The 23,451-nt window shown below is 41.7% G+C and overlaps 1 protein-coding gene across 3 annotated transcripts in view; it reads left to right on the top strand.

The window, feature by feature from the left end:
- Nucleotides 1-3,098: 3,098 nt before the first annotated feature.
- The window catches only part of AGK (acylglycerol kinase), an 86,426-nt gene continuing 66,073 nt past the window's right edge, over nt 3,099-23,451 (top strand). The window contains exons 1-2 of one of the 3 annotated variants that reach the window (XM_079150847.1): nt 3,099-3,731; nt 7,196-7,313. In XM_079150847.1, the coding sequence (XP_079006973.1) occupies nt 7,213-7,313 (101 nt within the window). In that variant the 5' untranslated portion in view covers nt 3,099-3,731; nt 7,196-7,212. Of the gene's footprint in view, nt 3,732-4,874; nt 7,005-7,195; nt 7,314-23,451 lie in introns of those variants that run through there. The other 2 variants (XM_079150845.1, XM_079150846.1) reach the window with 2 other exon arrangements.

Here is a 23,451-nt window from a genome sequence, read left to right as displayed (position 1 = left end):
CTCATCAGACACAGGAGGACATCCGAAGAAATCCGAGGAGCTGAGAGAGGCTAGGCTAAGAAGAATCCCCTCGGTCTTATTGACTGACTTCTTGGCTAAGAGACTTTGTATTGAGTAAGTCCATGGGAACTGGACTCTAGGTGAATAAAGGGGTGAATCTTCAATGTATTTGTGACTTGCTATTATTAGGAATGTTAAATTGAGTGTATATTGCATGAATAAAATCCACTTGTTGGAACCAAACTTGATTCCTCTCGTACTCACTGCTCACGACAAATTTGGGAAAGAGTAGAATCGGTATAAGTTTTCTAAACTCTGTCATATTTCTGAACCTGCAGAAATTCCTTCATTATCTCCAGTATTTCTAGTCTTATAAGAATACACGATTAGTAGCTAAGGTGAGTGATATGGACTGAAAACATCGTCATTGTTTAAGAAAGGGCCAGGTGAATCACAGTGCAACTATCAGGGAAGGTTCCAGAGAAGGTGCTGTGAGGTTGGTGTCTTAGTCCATTTTCTGCTGTTGTAACAGAATATGACAGATGAAAAACAAAGGATGTTTATTTGGGTCATGGTTCTGGTGACTGGGAGTCCAGCATGGTGCTGGTATCTGGTGAGGGACTCTGTGCTGCATCATAACATGGCAGAAAGGTGAACAACAAGCACAAGATGAAGAAAGGAAAATTAGACCTAATTCACCATCCATATCAGGAACCCAGTCCCACAATGATGGCATTAATCCATCCATGTGGGAAGAGCTCTCACGACCCAATCACTTCCTAAAGGTTTCATCTCTCACCACTATTACAGTGGCAATGAAATTTCAGCAAGAGTTTTGGAGGGGATATTCAAATCATAGTGGATGGGCAGAAAGGAGGAGTGGTAGATACAACAAGATGGTCCTGGGGATGAGTGTACGACTGCACAGGTGGCCCTACACAAACAACATGAAAGGCAGAAGTAATTTAATTTTAATACTGATTCACTGAAAGTGTTGAAAGAATATGCTCCAGGAAGTATATTCTAAGACAGTGTGTATTAGTTTACTGTGGGTGCTGTAACAAACTACCACATACTCATTAGTTTAAAATGACACAAATTTATTACCTTACAGTTTTGGGGATCAGAAGTCTAAAATGGGTCGTAGGGCTGTGTTCCTTTTGGTTCTAGGGGAAGAGGGAAACTTACTAGTCTTGGAACATTCTGTGTGGTTAAATCATTCTTACATAATGAAGATGTTACAGGAATACTGGATTCTGGTCTTTAGAAGTCCTAAGAACATAAATGAGTATAGTACTCCCTGTGCTTATATATTCCAAAACAAAAATAAAGTCAGCCCTAAGTTAAGAAAATACATATATGTGTATAGTCACACACACACACACACACACACACACACACACACACATATATATATATATATATATATATATATATATATATATATATATACCCATTTTAGACTTCTGATCCCCAAAACTGTAAGGTAATAAATTTGTGTCATTTTAAACTACTGAGTATGTGGTAGTTTGTTACAGCACCCACAGTAAACTAATACATACACATATATGTATACGGATTTATTTTTTAAAGTTTATTTGAATGTTTTTCTGATTGGAAAGTTCATTGATGCTCACCTTTTCTCATTGTCTAGAAACATTTTTTTGGCTGAAGCCCTAAAACATATGTTTAGTCTGCCCATTAAACCATCTAGCATTAAGTCCTAGGTGTTTTAGCCTGTAGGCAAGCAGTTCCACAACTTATTTCTAAACACAAACATTTGAGATGGTTGGAAAAGAACAGTTGAAAACAACTGTCTCCCATTCCCGCGATACCACAGCATTTTAGAATTAGAAGAGATTCTAAATCTCTTCTCAGTCCCCTCATTTAGAAGTAGAAACTCAGGAGAGAGGGCTAGAAAGTTCACAGTGTGAACCAGTTAGCAAGAGAGCGTGAAGCATGCTTTACTATACTGTAACCTCATTGGATGTTCTCATTTCCTTCAAGCATTTGTGCAGGATGGGACAGTATGCATGCCTACATATAGGGAATGAGGAGACTAGACTGCAAGCTCTATGGAGACAGGGACCATGAAGGGTGTAGAAGATGAAGACATGCCTGCAACAGGGCCTACCGCATACCACACAGTAAATGCTGGTTGAATTAATTCTGAAACGAAAGCTATATTGCTGACTTGGTCTCCACACCCATGTGGCTGAGGACAGAGGATTTAAATTGCCTGCTGGCAGGACTGCTGCTGGCGCTCTTGTTCCTTAGAATCCACTCAGTACTCTATGGCCAGAGAGATGTGTAAAACATAAGCCAGATTTCACCACCCTTGACTGAATTCCTGATGGAGAGAGAGTACCTTCTGACTTTGTAAACCTGTGTCCTGCTTTTAAGACAATGAGGGAGGCCAGGGAGCTCCTCCTTCATCCCACTGGTGATGAGTTCTGCTTCCTCAAACGTTGAAGTATAACACCAGAGAAGCACGCCAAGGCAAGCACATGAAGCAGGTTTTATTTAAAGGTAATAATACAGACTTCTAATACAGACTTCTCCCGGGAGCTAGAAGCCGGCCATAGTTGATGAAGTGAGCTTGCTCTGCAGCTCTTACAGATAAGGGTCTCCTTTGTTCTACTCTTTCCCCCCTTATCTCTCCTTCCTGCCTGTGAGGAGGCCCAGGAGAAGATGGTGACACGGTAAAGAAAGTGAGAAGGAGATGGGGGGTGCGGGGGGAGGGCCACAGGGAGGATTCAGGCAGGTAGGGCCCAGGGGGCATTAATTAGCAACTCCCTGCCTGCAGCTATTTGGGAGGGGCAGTTAGGCAGGTAACCTTGGTGATCAAAAGGGCTCTGGAGACACTGACATTCCAATCTTCCAGGGGCAGTCTCCAACTTCCAGGTGCAGATGGCTTTCATGGCTTCCATTTCCACGATTTGATCTCCTATTTCTACACTAACTTCCTGTCCCCGATTCTGGCTTCACTGCATCCGCCTCTTCTTAATTGTCTTCCTTATTTGGAGGAGGCACATTCTGGTTTCCCGTGGCCTGTCCTGCCCACCTCTCCTGCTTCATTACTATCCTTTCTCCATAACTCTCTCTGCCTTACCCACACTGGCCTTTAACATGCCAAACGGCCAGGGCCATGCAGCTTCTGCACTGGCTGTTCCCTCTGCCAGGCCGAACCTTCCCTGGACCTTGGCTTGGCCTGCTTCTTCATGCCATTTGGGTCCCAGACCCTTTGTCCCTTCCTCCGGAAGGCCTCAGCTGCCTAACTTTGTTCTCCCCGACTCTATTCCTTTTTATCACCCGGGTTTGTTTTCTTCCTGGCACTGATCACTGTTTAAAATTGCCTTACTCATTTAGTTAACCTATTTTCTGATTTAGTTCCAGGTCAAGTCCAAAGACAGTGTTGGCCTTGGTGAGCTTTCCAGAAAATATCGCTGGGCGACAGAAATACGGATGAAAGAATGAATAAACGAGCGCACGACGAGGCAAGCCAGCCCCAGGGCACCCAGCCTTGCCGCCGCCCCGGCCGCCCCGCGTGGCGGAGCCCGGCCCCGCCCGGTCCTCCAGCCCCGCGGCGGAACCCGAGGGCGGCGGCAGCGGTTTCCCTCCGCCGAGCGGGGGAGTCTTGAGAGAGCACACAGGAAAGGCAGGGCGGGGAGCGGGGCCGGGCGGCGGTGAGTGCGGGAGCCGCGCGCAGGGCGCGGGGCGCGGACCGGGAGGTGAGCGGGGCCGGGGCGTGGGCGGGGCCGCCGCAGCGCGCGGGACAGTGGGCGGCGGGCCGGGCCTGCGGCCGCGGCGCGAGCGGCGGCTGACTGTCGCCCGGCATCGCGCTGGAGTGGCAGCCTGGGCCCGGCCGGCGCGGCGCGCGCATCCACGGGCACCGCGGGAGTCGGGTGTCCTGCGTTGGAGTCCTGGGGCTGTGGCTAGCATGGGGACCCTCACTCTCTTGCCCCCTTGGGCTTCGGAACACTCCTTTGCAAAAAAGGGGTCAGTGGGGTCCGAGCCTTGGATGGTGGATTGCTTCATTCATTCGGGGCGCTTTACGAGGTTCTGGTGCTGCAGGTGCAGAGAACCTGCCCCGGGGGCCGGGGGTTCACGGTGTCGCGAGGCAACCCCGACCTTCCAGGTCAAGGGGCTTGAATACAACTAGAACCTGGGAGTTCTTTAGGGAGGAAATGGGCCTGTAAGATGAAATATGTGAATTCGAACGTATACATTTGAGATGAGGGAATGAGAATTCTGGTTAATTACAGAGGAATGTGCATTGCTAACTAATGCATTGCTTATTGTGATAAAGTTCATTTCAACTTACAAATTACAGTCTCAACCTATCACATGAGGCCTTCACTGCTAAACCAGGTAATCAGAGCAGATGAGGTATTGTCATTTTACTGATCAAGAAATGGAAACAAGTCAAATGACTTACCCAGGCTCTCACCTGCACCAGTAAGTGCCAAAGCCAGGATGAAAATCTAGTTTCAGGTCCTTGGACCAGTCCTCTTTCCGCCCTACGTTGTCTGCATATTTTCACATTGCTTGTTTAATACACAAACCAATTCATTTGTGATAAAAAGAGAGTTCCATTGGGGGCAGGGATAACCTTTAAGCAGAATTACTGACTCTTGGATTGTTCTTTATTGGCATTCCTCTTGGGTGGTTTTACCTGCTCTCAAACTTGACCTCCACAGTGATGAATGCCAAATCTGTATCTTCTTCCCAGTTTCCCTAACTTCAAACTGTTATCTCCAGACTCCGCTGGATATTTTCTTTTAAAAAAAAAAAAAATGTATTTTTTTAAATTGTTGATGGACCTTTATTTTATTTATTTATATGTGGTGCTGAGACTCAAACCCAGTGCCTCACACAATCTAGGCAAGAGCTCTACCAAAGAGCCACAACCCCAGCCCCATCCACTGGATATTTTCACCTGGATGCTCCACAGGCATGTTAATTTCAATGTCTCTTAAGCTGCACACTACCTTTCTTCATAAATCTAGCCAGTTGCTCAAGCACAAAAACTGACTTGGTTCCTCCTCTCTCACTTCCCATAATCAATTGATTACCAAGTGCTGACAATTTCTATTTTCTAAAGACCTCCAAATCCATTCTCTTACTATCTTTAGTTTTGTGCCTTCCTTCCTTTAGGTGCTAGGATTATAGCAGTAACTTCCTAATGGTTCTCTTTAGCTTTAATTTTAGCATCTACCAGTCCATTTCACATTCTGCATCTATAGTTGAAATATGATCATATCACTCAACTGCTTAAATCCCATGAAACTGGGGTGGCATAAACAATAAATTTATTTCTCACAGTTCTCGAGGCTAGAAGTCTGAAACCAAGATGCCAGCATGTTTAGGTGCTTGCTGAGTGCCCTCTTCCTGGTTTGCAGACAGTCATCTTCTTGCCGTGTCCTGACATGATGGGGGGGGGGATTTCTCTGGTGTCTCTTCTTATGGGGTCACTAATCTCATTCATAGGGTGCCACTCTCATGACCCAGTTACCTCTCAAAGGCCCTATGTCCCAATATCATCTTGTTGGGGATTAGGACTTCATTATAGGCATTTTGGAGGGGCACAAACATTTAGACCATAGCATTCACATAGCACCCACTTTACTTTGGTGACTCTTCCTCATTCTTCCAGACTTAGGGAAGACTTCCCTGATCTTGCATGACTTCCTTGTGAGACCCAGTTTCAATTAGGCCTGTTCCTGTAGACTCTCACTGAACCTGTGCTCACCCCTCAATGTTCATCCTACTGTATTGAAACCATAGTTGTGTAGTAATTATGGGCTTAATAGTTGTCAGCACTTGAGAATGGGTCTGACTTTTCTCTGCCCCAACTCCTAGCACAGAGCCTGGCATATAGGTGTTTGTTAAAGGCCTCTTAAGTGAAGGAGTGGTGCAGGGCAGGATGGCGAGGACGGAGCATAGCACTCAGGAGGCCTTCAGGGCCCTTTCTCCAGCAGCCTGGATGGTGTGCCGCACTGGAGGCAAGGTGGGCTCCCTTACACTGCCTTCGTTTCTGCACACAGTAAGGATTTTTCTTCCCATGAGAGGAATTTTAATGAAAGGCAGATAAAGAGTAATAAAAGAACTAGACTTTTCAGTGGAAGTGGACTCCCCCCCCGTCTATTTACCTCACTCATCCATAGTCAAAAAATTTTAACATTTTTATCTGTGTAGAAAATAATTTATATTTACTTTAGAAAACCTATCACATATGTTGTAATTTAAAACATAAACATCACCTACCATCCCACAATGTAGAGGAAATTACTTTAAAAATTTGTTTTCATTTATTTGTCTTTATATTTTTTTCAATGCGTGTTCATATACATTTCTTAATAGCCATTATGTGCCAGCCAGATCTTACTCGAGGCATAGAATTTGGAAGTAACTAGAACAAAGTCCTCTCTCTCTCATTGGGTTTATATTCCAATGGGATAAGCTGATTAACAAATTAGCAAATAAATATAACTATCATCAAATGGTAATGCCATGGTGAAAACAAATAGAATAAGGCTATATTTTGTCACTTTGAATTTTAGTAAACTTGTGCTATTTTACTTTCACAGGAGTATATAAGAATGTCAACCTCACTGTATTTTGTCCTCAGTGAATATAATTTTAAAACTTTGTTAATTTTATAGTGATTAATGATAGTGCTTTGCAATTTGCACATCTTTGCTGAGTAAGTTGAGCATTGTTTCGCGGCCATGTGTGCTTCCTCTCCATTGAGTTTTCTGTGCATGTCCTCTGCTTATTTTCCTGTTGAGGGCCTTGTGTGCTCTTCGGGTTTGAATAAACCCTTACTAACATATTGTTGAATTCCTTATACCTATGGGCAAACACTCTTAAACAGTCATATAATAAGACTGTAAGAAGACAGAAAAGCCAGGGGAAGCCTGGAAATCCTCTTCCTTTCTTCCTGCCCTTCCTTCTTCCTTCTCATACAAAAAGTGATCCAAGAAGGAAGAAAATAAGTGCTGGTGAGTGAGAAGATGGTGATGATGAGATTAGAAGGGAAAAGATGAGAAGAGGCAGAACAAAAGTGATAAGGAGGAAACCCAGCAAGGGAAGGGGAAGAGGAGAGAGGATGAAGGAATGGAGAGGAGCAATCAGGTGCTACATGATTACTTTGGATACTTATAATTTTATTTTTCTGTTTCTACTCATCTAGCAAATCTCCAGGAGAAGATGACTGTGTTCTTTAAAACACTCCGAAATCATTGGAAGAAAACTACAGCTGGGCTCTGCCTGCTGACATGGGGAGGCCATTGGCTCTACGGGAAACACTGGTAAATATCGACGGTCCCACCCACCTGCTCTCCAACCACAAAACAGCCCCAAAGGGCCTGAGGTCGAAGTTTTACTCAGCTGAGTAAAACACCATGATGTAAAAACAAACAAAAAAATCTTATTTAAGCCAAAAGCCAAGACAAAGGTTTCTTCTTGTAACCAGTTCTATACAATTAGAACTACATGGTGCTATTAACACTCATACATCTATAGACATAGATTATTTTAATGAGATTGGAAGTGAAGCCATTTTTATTCATTTTATTTGTAGTTGAAGAAATTGAGGTCCATCACAAAGAGTGAAGTTCTCTCCCAAGTTCACAGTAGACAGGATTTGGGAGTCACATATCTCCTTGGGATTTTGTTCCTTGCTTTTCTTAATATGATTTCTTGATCTGCTATCACTCCAGTTGCTGGACACTTACTGGCTGTTTCTTTTATCCCCTCTGACCACCTCCATTTACCCTATTAGCCTAGGTTAATTTAAATGAGACAAAAACTTTCAAGCCTTTTGTTTGAATAAGGAATTCAGTGCAATTATGGAAGTTATTACCCTTCAGGCATGGAGGGAGAATAAAGTGCTGGAGCTCCTTTTACATTTTAATATGGTAATAATATTTAAATCAGCAGAGAAGTTTTCGTTTAAAAATAGTAGAAATGATTGAGCAGCCAATTGGATTGCACTCTTTTGGGAATGAAGTGCTACGTCTTACTATGGAGCAACACTAAATCCAGGTGTCTGTGTGAAACAGAAAACAGAATGACTGTGCTTTGTACTGTAGGTTTCTACATTGGAAGAGAGATTCGTATGGATACTTTTGTGAATGTTTTTAATTCGCTACTGTCAGAAATGACTTCATGATGCAGCATGGTATCTGCTGTTTTGCAGCTGTATAAGTTGGATCATCTTCCTTCTTTTCTAAGTATTCTCAAGGCTTTGTGTTTGAATTTCATTAGCTAGCATCTAATGAAATGAGCAGACCTAAGAAGCTTACCATGTGTAATATCAGCAAAGACAAGGACAGCATAGATATTTTAATAAATAAAATATGAGACATGTAATATTTGACTTTTCCTCCCTTTTTTAAAGTACATGTGAGTCTTTAAGGAGAGACTCCTGTACCTCCATTGCAGGAGCTCTGAGCTAGACTGGGATCAGCTTGAGCAGGGAATCCTCCCACTCATTGGAAGTTACTGCTGCTTCCTTGACTAGGTGAGGATTTGAGAAGCTATGCCCCTTTTCAGGATGTCTTCAGAGGTACTGTAATAATTTCTTGCCCTTGTAGTCTTGAGACTTTAAAAAAGGCCATCAGGTTGCCAACACCAACAGAGGCCTCATTCTGAATTGGTGCTAAAATAGCTTGAACTCGCTGTGGTAGGAGCCTTGAGTCCTCATTTTGCTCTGTCTCCACCTTTGACATTCAAGGTTGCCACCCAGTGCAAACCCCTGTTGTTCTCCTGCTTTTTGTTTTCTCAAACTTTTCTTCTGCCGGCTTTGGTACTATTTAACTCCATTTATTTTTATTTTTATTTTTTTAATTTTTTATTCTTTTTAGTTATATACAACAGTACAATGTATTTTGACATATTATACGTACATGGAGTGTAACTTCCCATTCTGTGGTTATACATGATGTAGGGTTACGCTGGTCCTGTATTCATGTATGAACATAGGAAAGTTGTGTGCAGCTCATTCTACTGTCTTTCCTATTCTCAACCCCCTCCTTTTCCTTCATTCCCCTTTGTCTAATTCGAAGTACTTCTGTTCTTCCCCTGCCTGCTTATTGTGTTAGTATCCACTTATTTTTAAGTTGTGAAAAACACATAAACTTAACCACCTTAGTCATTTGCAAAATGCACAGTTCATTAGTGTTAATTATATGCACATTGCTGTGATTCCTAGAGCTTCTTTGTTTTACAAAACTGATACTCAGCACTCACTGAACAACGATTCTTCATTCCTCCCCTGCCCCCAGCTCCTGGCAGCCACCATTCTGCTTTCTGTTTCTATGAATTCGACTACTTTAGATCCATCATGTGTGGAATCAGAGAGTATTTTTCATGACTGACTTATTTCACTTAGCAAAATATTTTTAATTTTCATCCATATTATAACATGTGGCAGGATTTCCTTTTCTTTAAAGACTGACTAGTTAAAATGCCATTGCACGTATTTACCACATTTTCTTTATCCATGCATCTGTCTTTGGGTATTTGGTTTGCTTCTGTCTCTTGGCTACTGTGAATCATACTGCAGTGAACCTGGGTGAATAGATAGCTCTTTGAGATCCTGCTTCCAGTTCTTATACCCAGAATTGGGATTGTTGGATCATATAGTAATTCTGTTTTTAATTTTTTGAGGAAACTTCATACTGTTTTCCATAGCAGCTACATCATTTTACAGTTCACCAACAGTGCACAAGCATTCCATCCTCATCAATGTTGTTTTGGCTTTCTTTCTTTCTTTTTTTTTTTTTTTTTAATAATAATGCCATCCTAATGGAGGTGAGGTGATATGTCATTTCAATCTTGATTTGCCTTTCTCTATTCATTAATGATAATGAATACTTTTTCATATACCTGTTGGCCATTTGTATGTCATTTTTGAAGAAATGTCTGTTCAAGTCCTTTGCCCACTTTTTAATTAGATTATTTATTTATTTTGAATTGTCAACATTCTTTATATATTCTGGATATTAACTTCTTAGGAGATGTGGAATTTGCAAATTTTTTTTACTGCTTTGCACATTCTTTTCTTTTTTTTAGGTGGTAATGAAAATTGAACCCAGGGCCTTGTAAGTAGTTACTCTACCATATCTCCAGCCCTTTTTCACCTTTTTTTTTTTTTTTTTATTGTAAACAAATGGGATACATGTTGTTTCTCTGTTTGTACATGGCGTAAAGGCATACCATTTGTGTAATCATAAATTTACATAGAACAATGTTGTTTGATTCATTCTGTTATTTTTTCCCTTCCCCCCACCCCTCCCACCCCTCTTTACCCTCTATACAGTAGTTCCTTCCTCCATACTTGCCCCCCTCCCTAACCCTAACACTAACCCTTCCCTCCCCCCCATTATGTGTCATCCTCCACTTATTAGCGATATCATTTGTCCTTTGGCTTTTTGAGATTGGCTTATCTCACTTAGCATGATATTCTCCAATTTCATCCATTTGCCTGCAAATGTCATAATTTTATCATTCTTTATGGCTGAGTAATATTCCATAGTATATATATACCACAGTTTCTTTATCCACTCATCAATTGAAGGGCATCTAGGTTGGTTCCACAGTCTGGCTATTGTGAACTGAGCAGCTATGAACATTGATGTGGCTGTATTTCTGTAGTATGCAGATTTTAAGTCCTTTGGGTATAGGCCAAGGAGTGGGATAGCTGGGTCAAATGGTGGTTCCATTCCAAGTTTTCTAAGGAATCTCCACACTGCTTTCCATAGTGGCTGCACTAATTTGCAGCCCCACCAGCAGTGTATGAGTGTACCTTTCTCCCCACATCCTCGCCAACACCTGTTGTTGCTCGTATTCTTGATAATCGCCATTCTAATTGGGGTGAGATGGAATCTTAGGGTGGTTTTGATTTGCATTTCTCTTATTACTAGAGATGTTGAACATTTTTCCATATGTTTGTTGATTGCTTGTAGATCTTCTTCTGTGAAGTGTCTATTCATTTCCTTAGCCCATTTGTTGACTGGACTATTTGAATTCTTGTAGTAGAGTTTTTTGAGTTCTTTATAGATTCTGGAGATTAGTGCTCTATCTGAAGTATGATTGGCAAAGATATTCTCCCACTCTGTAGGCTCTTTCTTCGCATTGCTGATAGTTTCCTTTGCTGAGAGAAAGCTTTTTAGTTTGAATCTATCCCAGTGGTTGATTCTAGCTTTTATTTCTTGTGCTATGGGAGTCCTGTTAAGGAAGTCTGGTCCTAGCCCAACAAGGTGAAGATTTGGACCTACTTTTTCTTCTATAATCTGCAGGGTCTCTGGTCTGATTCCAAGGTCCTTAATCCATTTTGAGTTTAGTTTCGTGCATGGTGAGAGTTATGGGTTTAGTTTCATTCTGTTGCATATGGATTTCCAATTCTCCCAGCACCATTTGTTGAAGAGGCTATCTTTTCTCCATTGCATATTTTTGGCCCCTTTGTCTAGTATGAGAAAATTGTATTTATTTGGGTTTGTGTCCGTGTCCTCTATTCTGTACCATTGATCTACCTTTCTATTTTGGTACCAATACCATGCCGTTTTTGTTACTATTGCTTTGTAGTAGAGTTGAAGATCTGGTATTGCAATACCCCCTGTTTCACTCTTCCTGCTAAGGATTGCTTTAGCTATTCTGGGTTTCTTATTCTTCCAGATGAATTTCCTAATTGCTTGCTCTATTTCTGTAAGGTACACAATTGGGATTTTAATTGGAATTGCATTGAATTTGTATAGCACTTTAGGTAGTATGGCCATTTTGACAATATTAATTCTTCCTATCCAAGAACATGGAAGATCTTTCCATCTTCTAAGGTGTTCTTTAATTTCTTTCTTTAGTGTTGTATAGTTCTCATTGTAGAGGTCTTTCACCTCTTTTGTGAGATTGATTCCCAAGTATTTTATTTTTTTCGAGGCTATTGTGAATGGGGTAGTTTTCCTAATTTCTCTTTCTGAAGATTCATCACTTATGTATAAAAATGCGTTGGATTTATGGGCATTGATCTTGTAACCTGCTACTTTACTGAATTCACTTATGAGTTCTAAGAGTTTTCTGGTGGAATTTCCAGGTTCCTCTAAATATATAATCATGTCATCAGCGAACAGGGATAGTTTGAGTTCTTCTTTTCCAATTCGTATCCCTTTAATTTCTTTGGTTTGTCTAATTGCTCTGGCCAGAGTCTCAAGAACGATGTTGAATAGAAGTGGTGAAAGAGGGCATCCCTGCCTTGTTCCAGTTTTTAGGGGGAATGCTTTCAGTTTTTCACCATTTAGAATGATATTATCCATGGGCTTAGCATAAATGGCCTTTACAATGTTAAGGAATGTTCCCACTATCCCTATTTTTTCTAGTGTTTTGAGCATGAAGGGGTGCTGTATTTTATCAAATGCTTTTTCTGCATCTATTGAAATAATCATGAGATTCTTGACTTTAAGTCTATTAATATGGTGAATTACGTTTATTGATTTCCTGATGTTGAACCAACCTTGCATCCCTGGGATGAAACCCACTTGATCATGGTGCACTATCTTTTTAATATGTTTTTGTATGCGATTTGCTAAAATTTTGTTGAGAATTTTTGCGTCGATGTTCATTAAGGATATTGGTCTGAAATTTTCTTTCCTTGATGAGTCTCTGTCTGGTTTAGGTATCAGTGTGATATTGGCTTCATAGAATGAGTTTGGGAGGGTTCCCTCCTCTTCTATTTTATGGAATACTTTGAGAAGTATTGGAATGAGCTCTTCCTTAAAAGTTTTGTAGAACTCGGCTGAGAACCCATCTGGTCCCGGACTTTTCTTTGTTGGTAGGCTTTTGATGACTTCTTCTATTTCAGTACTTGAAATTGGTCTATTTAAATTGTTTATGTCCTCCTCATTCAGTTTAGGCAATTCATATGTCTCTAGAAACCTGTTGATGTCTTCGAAATTTTCTATTTTGTTGGAGTATAGATTTTCAAAATAGCTTCTAATTATGTTTTGTATTTCAATCCTGTCTGTTGTGATATTTCCTTGTTCATTCCGAATTTTAGTGATTTCGGTTTTCTCTCGTCTTCTCTTTGTTAGTGTGGCTAAAGGTTTATCAATTTTGTTTATTTTTTCGAAGAACCAACTATTTATTTTGTCAATTTTTTGTATTGTTTCTTTTGTTTCAATTTCATTGATTTCAGCTCTGAGTTTAACTATTTCCTGTCTTCTACTACTTTTGGTGCTGTTCTGTTCTTCTTTTTCTAAGGCTTTGAGCTGTAGTGTTAGGTCGTTTATTTGTTGAGTTTTACTTCTTTTATTAAATGCGCTCCATGAAATAAATTTCCCTCTAAGTACTGCTTTCATAGTGTCCCAGAGATTTTGATATGATGTTTCTTTGTTCTCATTTACCTCTAAGAATTTTTTAATTTCCTTCCTAATATCTTCTGTTATCCATTCATCATATAATAGCATATTGTTTAATCTCCAGATGTTGGAATAGTTTCTGTGTTTTACTCTTTCATTTATTTCTAACTTCAATCCATTATGATCTGATAGAATACATGCTAGTGTCTCTATCTTCTTGTATTTGCTAACATTAGCTTTGTGGCATAATATATGGTCTATTTTAGAGAAGGATCCATGTGCTGCTGAGAAGAAAGTGTATTCACTCTTGGTTGGATGGAATATTCTATAAATGTCCGTTAAGTCTAAATTATTGATTGTGTTGTTGAGATCTATGGTTTCTTTGTTCAATTTTTGTCTGGAAGATCTGTCCAGTGGTGAGAGCGGCGTGTTAAAATCACCTAGTATTATTGTGTTATGGTCTATTTGGTTTCTGAAATTGAGAAGGATTTGTTTGACATACATAGATGAGCCACTGTTTGGGGCATAGATGTTTATGATTGTTATATCTTGCTGATTTATGCTTCCCTTAAGCAGTATGAAATGACCTTCTTTATCCCTTCTGACTAACTTTGGCTTGAAGTCCACATTATCGGAAATGAGGATGGATACTCCAGCTTTTTTGCTGAGTCCATGTGCATGGTATGTTTTTCCCCATCCTTTCACCTTTAATCTATGGGTATCTTTTTCTATGAGGTGAGTCTCTTGCAGGCAACATATTGTTGGATCTTTCTTTTTAATCCAGTCTGCCAGTCTATGTCTTTTGATTGATGAATTCAGGCCATTAACATTCAGGGTTATTATAGAGAAATGATTTGGTTTCCCGGTCATTTGGTTCATTTTTAAAATTTTGTTTATTTATTTGTTTGACACAACTTGTTTCCTCCTTTATTTGACAATTCCTTTAGGATAATTCCTCCCTTTGCTGATTTGCTTCTTTGTTTTTCATCTCTTCCTCATGGAATATTTTGTTGAGAATGTTCTGTAATGCTGGCTTTCTTTTTGTAAATTCTTTTAGCTTTTGTTTATCATGGAAGGATTTTATTTCATCGTCAAATTTGAAGGTAAGTTTTGCTGGGTATAAGATTCTTGGTTGGCATCCATTTTCTTTCAGGGCTTGAAAAATGTTGTTCCAGGACCTTCTAGCTTTTAGGGTCTGGATTGAAAAATCTGCTGATATGCGTATTGGTTTCCCCCTGAATGTAATTTGGTTCTTTTCTCTCACAGCCTTTAAAATTCTGTCTTTATTTTGTATGTTAGGTATTTTCATTATAATGTGCCTTGGTGTGGGTCTGTTGTAATTTTGTGTATTTGGAGTCCTGTAAGCCTCTTGAACTTGATTTTCCATTTCATTCTTCAGATTTGGGAAATTTTCTGATATTATTTCATTGAATAGGTTGTTCATTCCTTTGGCTTGTTTCTCTAGGCCTTCCTCAATCCCAATAATTCTTAAATTTGGCCTTTTCATGATATCCCATAGTTCTTGTAGATTCTGTTCATGATTTCTTACCATCTTCTCTGTTTGTTCAACTTTGTTTTCAAGGTTAAATATTTTGTCTTCAATGTCTGAGGTTCTGTCTTCCAGGTGTTCTATCCTATTGGATATGCTTTCTATGGAGTTCTTAATTTGGTTGATTGTTTCCTTCATGTCAAGGATTTCTGTTTGGTTTTTTTTCAATATCTCTAACTCTTTATTGAAATGATCTTTGCTTCCTGTATTTGCTCTTTTAACTGTCGATTGGTGCGATCATTCAATGCTTGCATTTGCTCTTTCATCTCATCGTTTGCTTCTCTGATCATTTTAATTATGTACATTCTGAACTCCTTTTCTGTCATTTCTTCTGCCATGCTGTCATTGGGTTTTATTGATGTAACATCTAGATTTGTTTGCAGCATTTTCTTTCCTTGTTTTCTCATATTGTTCAGATATCAGTGGACCGCTGAGATATTGCAGATTTCCTCTGTTGATTTACAATGTCCCTGAAGATTTCTATATATATCCCCTCTTAGCCTTCAGTAGGCTGAAGTCTTGGAGGAAGTTGATAATGCGGTGCTCCACAAGGAAGCTGCCTCTCTAGGAGTGGTGGCCTTCAGGTGGGGTATATTCCCTGCTAGTGGGCAGAGGTGCCTCCACTTGTTGACCAATGGTCATCCAAAGGGGACCTAGGCTGCGGGCTGAGGCAAGGCCTGTTTGGGCCTGTGTCTCTGGTTTTACCGTCCCTGTGGGGAAACCTCACCAGGCAGGGAAGACTCACCCAGTGGGGAGGTCTCGCTGGTCAGTTTCCTCCTAGAGGTTCCCCTCAATTTACAGCTACTGCCTGGGCTGGGCTGCCTTCCTCTGCAAAGTTTCCAGGGGCCCGGCCCTACCTCCTGGGCCTGGGAGCCTCACCCTTCGCAGATGAATCTCCTTAGGCTGCCCCTTCTGAGAAAATTTGCCCATAGGCCTGGAACCTTCGCTCCGCCCTAAGCCTGTCTCTGTGCGGCTCTTCCACCCAGAAGCCTCCTAGATCCTGGGACCCTGCTCTGCACCTATTCGCCTGGCTGCGTGGCCCCTCCTCTGAGCAGCCACCTGTGGCCCCGAACAATCGCTCTGAGTCCCAGAGACCCGCCACAGGCCTCTTCCTCCAGACAGCCGCCCAGTATGCCGGTGCGGTCACTAGGAGTCCAAGAAACTCACTACGTGCCTCCTCCTCCCACCAACCACCCATAGCCCGGGGCAATCAATCACTCCGAGTCGAAGTGACCCTCCCCGTTCCTCCTCCTTCTCCAGATAACCCCCCGGGTGTTCAGGAGCAGTCCCTCTGAGTGGCTCTGAATCCACGTGACCCGCTGCACGGGTCCTCTGGGCACCGCCCGGAGCTCTGGTGCGGCCACTCAAGACCAAGCGTCCCACCACGCTTCTCCTCCAGGCAGCCCCCCTGTGTTCAGGAGCTGTCACTTTAAGACCAAACAACTCACCACTCGCCTTCTTCTCTGAGCAGCCGCCTGGAGCGCTAATGCAGTCACTGCGAGTCCAAAGGACCCGCCGCGCTCCTTCTCCTCCTTCTCCTACTCCTCCGGGCAGGCCCCGGGGTTCAGAAGTGGTCTGAGTCCAAACAGCTCGCCACGCAGCCCCTTCTCTGGCAACCGCCTGTAGCTCCCGTGTGGTCACCCGAATCCAAGCGGCCGCTCCTCTTCCTCCTCGTTCTCAGGGCAGGCCCCGGTGTTCAGAAGCGTCGTTCTGATTCCAAACAGCTCGCCGCGCAGCTTCTCCTCTGGCAACCGCCTGCAGCTCTGGTGCAGTCTCTCCGAATCCAAGTGGCCACGCTCCTCTCCTCCTCCTCAGGGCAGGCCCCGGTGTCCTGAGTCCACACAGTTCTCCCCGCCACTCCTCCCCCGGGCAGCCGCCGGAGCCCCAGTGGTTGCTCCGAGTCCCAGCGCTGTGCCGAGCGGCCTCCTCTATGGCGCTCCAGCGGGGGGAGGGGCGTCTCGCCGGCAGTTCTACTTCACAAAGTTTCCTGCGTTCCGGGACCCCCGTCCCATCCGGGATGCCCCCCCAGGGGGTGAGAGTCACCCGGCTACTTTGAGTTGGTCCCAAGCGTCCCAATATCTCCTCTCTTGAATCCTGAGTCCTGGAGCAACACGAAATGCAGCCACCCTCTAGGCCGCCATCTTGAAAACCCTCACCTTTTTGAATGTTGTTGTTTCGGTGCGTTGATGCTCTTTGGTGCACAGAAGTTCTAAAACTTGATATTGCCCCGTTGTCTTTTTGCTGTTGTTGTTTTGTTTTTGTTTTTGTCTGTGCTTTGATATCGTGGAAAAGAAATTGCCAAATTTGTTGTCATCTATTCCTGGAACTTTCACCACCGCTGTGCCTTCTTTCATACTCTCTACCTGCCATTGGCTAAATGCTGAACCTGAACATCCCTTGCCCACGTTCCGCTTCTGAAATATGGCATGTTGGCATCCTGGTCTCGTTATAGCCTTCTGTTACTCCAGTTTTCTCATTCCCTTACTCCTGTTCTTCAGTGATAGCAAGACACTTGGCCTTCCCAGTCTGTCACTCTTCCCTCCTTTTCACTTTTTCACTTTTCTCGATGCCTTGATCCCACATCATACACCTTTTCACCTGTCCTGCCTGGCCTTTTCAGTTTCCCATTTCCCCCCTTTTGTCACAGCTGAACTTTTTGTCTACCTCCTGCCATGTCGAATCCTATTTGTGTTCATTAGAATTTTTTTTAACAGTTTTATTCTTCACTTCTTGGTCACTCAGCTTCAGACACTTTCGACTGTCCTTGAAACACTTTTCCCCTTACCTCTGACTCCCAAACTCCTGCTTTTCCTCCTTCCTCTCTCTGTGGATGCTCCTCCTCATCTGGCACTCCTCCCCGTACTCAGGCACGAGGGGAGCAGTTCTCAGGGCTCAGCAGAGGCCCTCTTCTGATAACCTGTGTCTCTCTGCACGGTCTCACCCACTTGTACTCGCTTTGGTTACTGATTCTAGGTAACTATCTCAGGTTTCCGTCTCCGTAAAGCTCTTTTCTGAGCTCCTGACCTGATCATACCTTCAACTGCTTAATGTCTACTTGGGTGCTTCCCAGGAACCTCAAACTCAACAAACATAAAAAAAAAAAAAAAAAAAAGCTTTCCTGCCAAATCTGTTTCTTCTCAGTAACTGGTACCACTCAACATTCATCTACTTTCCCAAATTAGGAATTTGAACATCACACTCCACTCCTAATTCTCATTCCCCATATCTGGCATGTATATTTTAGGTGGTTTTGCATCTCAGAATTTCTTAGTGTGTTTACTTTCTTTTGTCTGACCTCTGTCACTGTTATGGGGCGCAACTTAAGAACAGACCAATCACTACTGAGAAGTCAAAATTTGAGAGTCTTTATTAAGCTGGCCAGCTGACTGTCTCACACAATGCCCCAAAAAATGGCTATTGGGAGAACAGCCCCGACCATAGGGTTGTAGGGGTTCTTATACCAAAAATCACATCAATCATAAGTGTCTGTTGCTATGATTCAAAATTACAAACTAACATCATGAGATCATCGACAGAGGGGGAAGTGGGTCAAAATGACCCTAACCTAGGTACAAACTAAAGAATGGTTGCTAACATCCACACAATTACCGTTTACATGGTACATTGGTTAAGAGCAATAGAGATCAAAGGAGAGCAATTTTTACTACATAGGAATTGCCTTTGTATATTATTAAACATGTCACGCTAAGTAACTGATGAGGGGTACAGAGGCGGGGTGTTCCCATGGGAGAAACTTATTTCCTACATAACATGGAGTCTCAGAGAAAAATGGAGTCTGTTTAGTTATTTCCCTTAGAGTCTGGTCTATAACATTCTCATGGAGCCAGATCTGTCAGCCCATCACATCACCACTGTTATCCACACTGCCATCCTCTCACCCTGGATCCTTTCTAGTCCCCAACTGTTCACCTTGCGCCAACTCTTGCCTGATTCTAATGTTTTTGACACTGTTTCTAGAGTGTTCTTTTACAAATGCAGATTGTATTGCTTTTAGAGTCAAGTCCACTATTCTTACCAGCTGTATGTGAGTTTGGCCCCATCTGCAAACATCTCTAGCCTTGCCGTACTCTATAGTTAGCTTATGGAACCTGCAGGTCTTCCAAAATGACCTGTTCTTTCTGTTTCAGGGTTCCTTGGAGGGACTTTGTGCATGTCATTCCCTCTGGGCACACTCACTTCTTTCCCAGGAAACTACCATTTCTTCAGGTCTCAAATGAGGAAGTCCTTCCTGTCCATTCTGTTTAGGGTTAGACAGTCTTCCTGCATTTTCTCCGTGGTGCTGTGAACTCCTGTATAGCGTTCATTGCTCTTGCAGTGTGTTGCTCTGTTGGTTTCTTCTCTCATGTCATAAGACTAGAAAGGCAGGGGCCCTGTTTGTCTTGCTCACTGTTATCCCTAAGGCCCAGCACATAGAAGGTACTTGACATATTGCATTTGTAGAAGGGGGAACACAAAAGAGAATGAAGGGATGAGGGTTCAGGCAGGATATCACTTGTGTTGACTGTCCACTTCCCAAACCCAGGCTACTGAATTGTCCTGAAGGAAGTAATGCACTAAATCTGTAAGCAGGTTTCTCTTTCATTTTCCACAAAATTTATTTTAAAATATTCATTGATTTCCTCCATTTCCTGTTCTATTTTCTCTATGCTCATTCTCAGACAACCTTAACTTCGACTTCAAAGCCTTCCAGGCTTGAACGTATTTACACAATGTGATATTCCCTTTCCTTACCCCCTCTGCTCTCTTCTTCCCTTTATGTCATTTTTGAATGTGTACCTCACACTGGCAGTGTCTACCTCCAGTTTAGAATAAGCTTAATAAGATTCGGTATGTAGTCCATCATTTGATTGCTCCTGCTCTTGAGATGAGTTGCCTCTTACTTATTAAATTAAATGAACGTTTTTCAGTCTTGATTTGCCACATTTGATTCTCTTCAGCCATATCCTTTTTGTTTACCTGTGAGGTGTCTTCTTGCTCTGCTAGTCCTTTAAAATGCTGGCATCTGCCAGTTTCCCTTCTCATTCTGCATATTTCATAGGTGATCATGACCACACGTTGTTTTCAGTTATTATACGTAGATTTTTGGGGCCATCATGTTTTTATAGCCCAGCTCTCACTTCTATTGACATTCTGTGTAAATAGGAACAAAATCTTTTTGTAGTAGATTTGGGAAAAATTACTTATTTTTATTTTTATTCTGTTCCTTTTTTGTTTCTCCTCTTAATTTATCTTTTGATATCAGATATTTATTTGCAAGTTTTATTCCACTAGTAATAGTTAATAGTGTATCAACATTTTTTTCTTTATTGGGAATTCCTCCCTCTTCTTTTTTCTCCCGTCTTCTAAGTTTCAAAGAAAAAGTCTAAGCATTCTTTTTCTTCTGCATAATTTCCTCACAGCAGGTCACAGTAGTTGACAGGAGCAGCAGGGACTGCTCTCAACTCAGTGAGAGCGATTGAAGAGGAGGAAATGGCCCTGTTTGCTGAAAGTAAGGAGAATTTAAGTATTGCTCATTCCTCTTCAACTGCTCTTTCCGAGCTTTCTGGGTTCCCTGGGGAAGGTGATGTTCCTGGTTGCTCAGTTCATCATGTCAGCAGTTTGCCTGCAATAGCTTCCCACTCATTGCCAGTCCTTTCAGTAGCAAAGAGTCTGCTAATAGAAAGTAGAGGAAGTAGCATAAGAATGGAGGCAGTGTAGTATAAAAGTTGTCTCTGGAGTCAGAAGTGACACTTCATAGCAGTGTGGCCCTGGGCTCTCATCTGTAGAATGGGGATAATAACAGTATCTCCTTATGTTATTAAAGGTTTGAATAAGATAACTGTGAAGTTCTTAGCTTAGTGCCTGCTAGATTAAAAAAAGTTTGATAAGGGCTAGTTTGAGTAAATTTGGTGTAATAAGTAGTACTTTGGGATTAAAATAAGGTACTGATGGTGACTGGGCAATGAGTGATGGGAGACAGTGAAAGGAGCAGGAAAACAAGGACCTGCCGGATGGTCTAATATGATCTGAGCCGTTTTTCTAACTCACCCACCATGTGTAACAAAACAACTTGGAAAAGTCTAGATTTAAGTCTGACTGCATAACCACAAAAGAGGCAGGGTAAGCAGTTTTGGCCAGCAAGCCGTACCTGAGCCCTTGTCCTTCTGACTTATCTCAGATTGTTCCTGTCATCATTGGAACCTGATCCGTGCACGTGCTGGCTCTGGTCTGTCTCCCTGTGGTTTTGGCTGGTGAGCCATGGCACCCCTTCTCAACTAACCCACTTGGCTCAGTAGTTAACAGTGACTCTGGCTCCAAATTTTCAACTTACTCCTTTGGCTCCAAGCTTTCCACACCAATTCTGCTACCTGCCTTGGCTTATGATCCAGACTTCCTCCTCTTTATTTGGTGGAGCATCAATCTTCTCTAGTTATCTTGAATTCCTGGCACCCTTTTCTAGAAATTTAAAAATCTCACAATACTGTAAGTCCCTTGACATTAAGCTTGCGAAGAAACTGTAGCTATGATCTTGAGCCCTGTGATCATAGGTTTTTATTAATATTGAAGGTTTTTTTCCTCCACACCTAGAAAATCATGATTACTGTACTTTGGCTTTACTCAGCTTTGGTGGGAGCTGCCTTTCAAGTTAATGGTAAAAGACAATTTCTTAAATGAGATGAAAGTAAATGGTTGTAAGTTTGCTTAAGGGGTGTGTTCAGTGTTATTCCATCTTATTAAGAATTTAGAGATAATAATTATAATATCATCTAATAGTGATTGCCATGTGCCGGATAGGATTCGAAGTAACTCATTTTATCTTTCTAATAATTCTATGAGATGAGTATTAATCTCATACTAGCATGAGATTAATAGGTCTCTGCAGATGAAGTAAAGGGGACAGCCAGAGTAAGTAATTTACCCAAGGTCACACAGCTAAGTGTTAGCCATGACTTAAAACCAGGTAATCTTGATCCTGGCTTGTCAAAATGGCTACTATGTCTCAGATGATACTAGTGATATGAAGACTGTAATTTGAGAGGGGTTGTGCTGTAAGGCCCGTATGGCATGAGAGATCGTTACAATAGTGCTTCAGAGGCTGGACTTCAAGTTAGTCAGATATGGATTTGAGTCTTGCCTTCATCACTTGCTAGGTGTGTGACTTTGGGCAAGTTATGGAAGCTTGCTTTTGTTCACTGTACAATATATCGAAGCATTATTATGACATTTAAATGAGATAATGATAGCACAAATTGAAAATCCATTTTTATAATAGATGTATAAGGCAGTATATACTATGTCTTGTTTGAGGGGTAAATGGAAGGGTATCTAAGGGAAAAAAATTAATTTTTAAAAACTTTATCACAGAAATTTTAAACATAAAAATTAGAATAATATAATGAATCCCCGTGTGACATCACCCAGCTAAACAAATATCAGCATTTTGTAAGAGGCTGTTGATTTGGACTAGACACCAACCTGGGCACAACAGACCAAACCAACAGAGTTTAATCGCAGTAACTGAGCTTTGGTTGATCAGCCCTATAGCCAGTGAACTAACTGTAAGCTATCACTGTGCAGTAGCTAGTTCACTGGTTGATGAACTAATCTTTAGCCAGTTAGGTTGTTTTCTGTGCCCATTTCTGTTTCTCTGTAAGTGCTGCCAGATCACCATGGTGGTTGAAGTTCTAGAATCTGCTCTGGTTCTGGGAAATGCCATACTCATGAATCATTTTTGTTTTGCTTTGCTCATAAAAACACTACTAGATTTAATTGGCCTAAGGAATTTCCCCTTTTAACACACTAATCTCATTGCTTCTATGTCCTCTACTTTTTCTTTAACTGGACTATTTTAAAATAAGTCCCACATGTTGTATCATGTTAATGACAAACACTTCGGTACTTTATTTCCAGTAAGTAGGGACTTAAAAAATTAAGTCACAGTGTTATCAGGAACCTAACAAAATTAAAAATGGGTCTTTTATATTACCTTTGTCTGTATTTATATATTTTTAATTGTCCCCGAGTTACATGTTTTACAGTGAATTTCATTCAAATCAATATCAAAATAGGTTTTACTTTGCTATTAGTGCCAGCCTCTGAAGTGTCTTGAACTTTAACTCTCCTCCTTCTCGTAGTCTTTATTTTAGAAACCAGGGCTGTATTTGCCGTGTAAAATGTTTCATACCATGGATTTGGCACATAGTCTGTGTATGGTGTTCAGGGCTGTGCAGAGCCATATACTAGAGCATGAGGCACAGAGAAAAGTTGCTGACTTTATTTAAAATTGCGATGTTGTACATCACAGGTTTTTGACTCTCTTTCTTAATTTGTAAGGTATTTATCTCCATGACTGCGTTTTTTGGTGTGCGCTTAGTTTTGCACCTGAGGCCTGTTACCTCCTTCTGGCTCCAGCTTATGTATTCATTTGTTCCTCTAGCCCTCCTGTGTCTTGTCAACCCAGAGGCTAAAGAGAGGCTACTCTCATTGTGGCCAGGGTCCATCAGATAAGCACCTATTGGGAGCTCTTAGAAATGCAGACTCTTAGGT

Source organism: Sciurus vulgaris (genome assembly GCF_902686455.1).
Source record: "Sciurus vulgaris genome assembly, chromosome: 8".
In the NCBI taxonomy this organism is placed as follows: Eukaryota; Metazoa; Chordata; class Mammalia; order Rodentia; family Sciuridae; genus Sciurus; species Sciurus vulgaris.
This window is presented reverse-complemented; position numbering and strand designations above follow the sequence as displayed.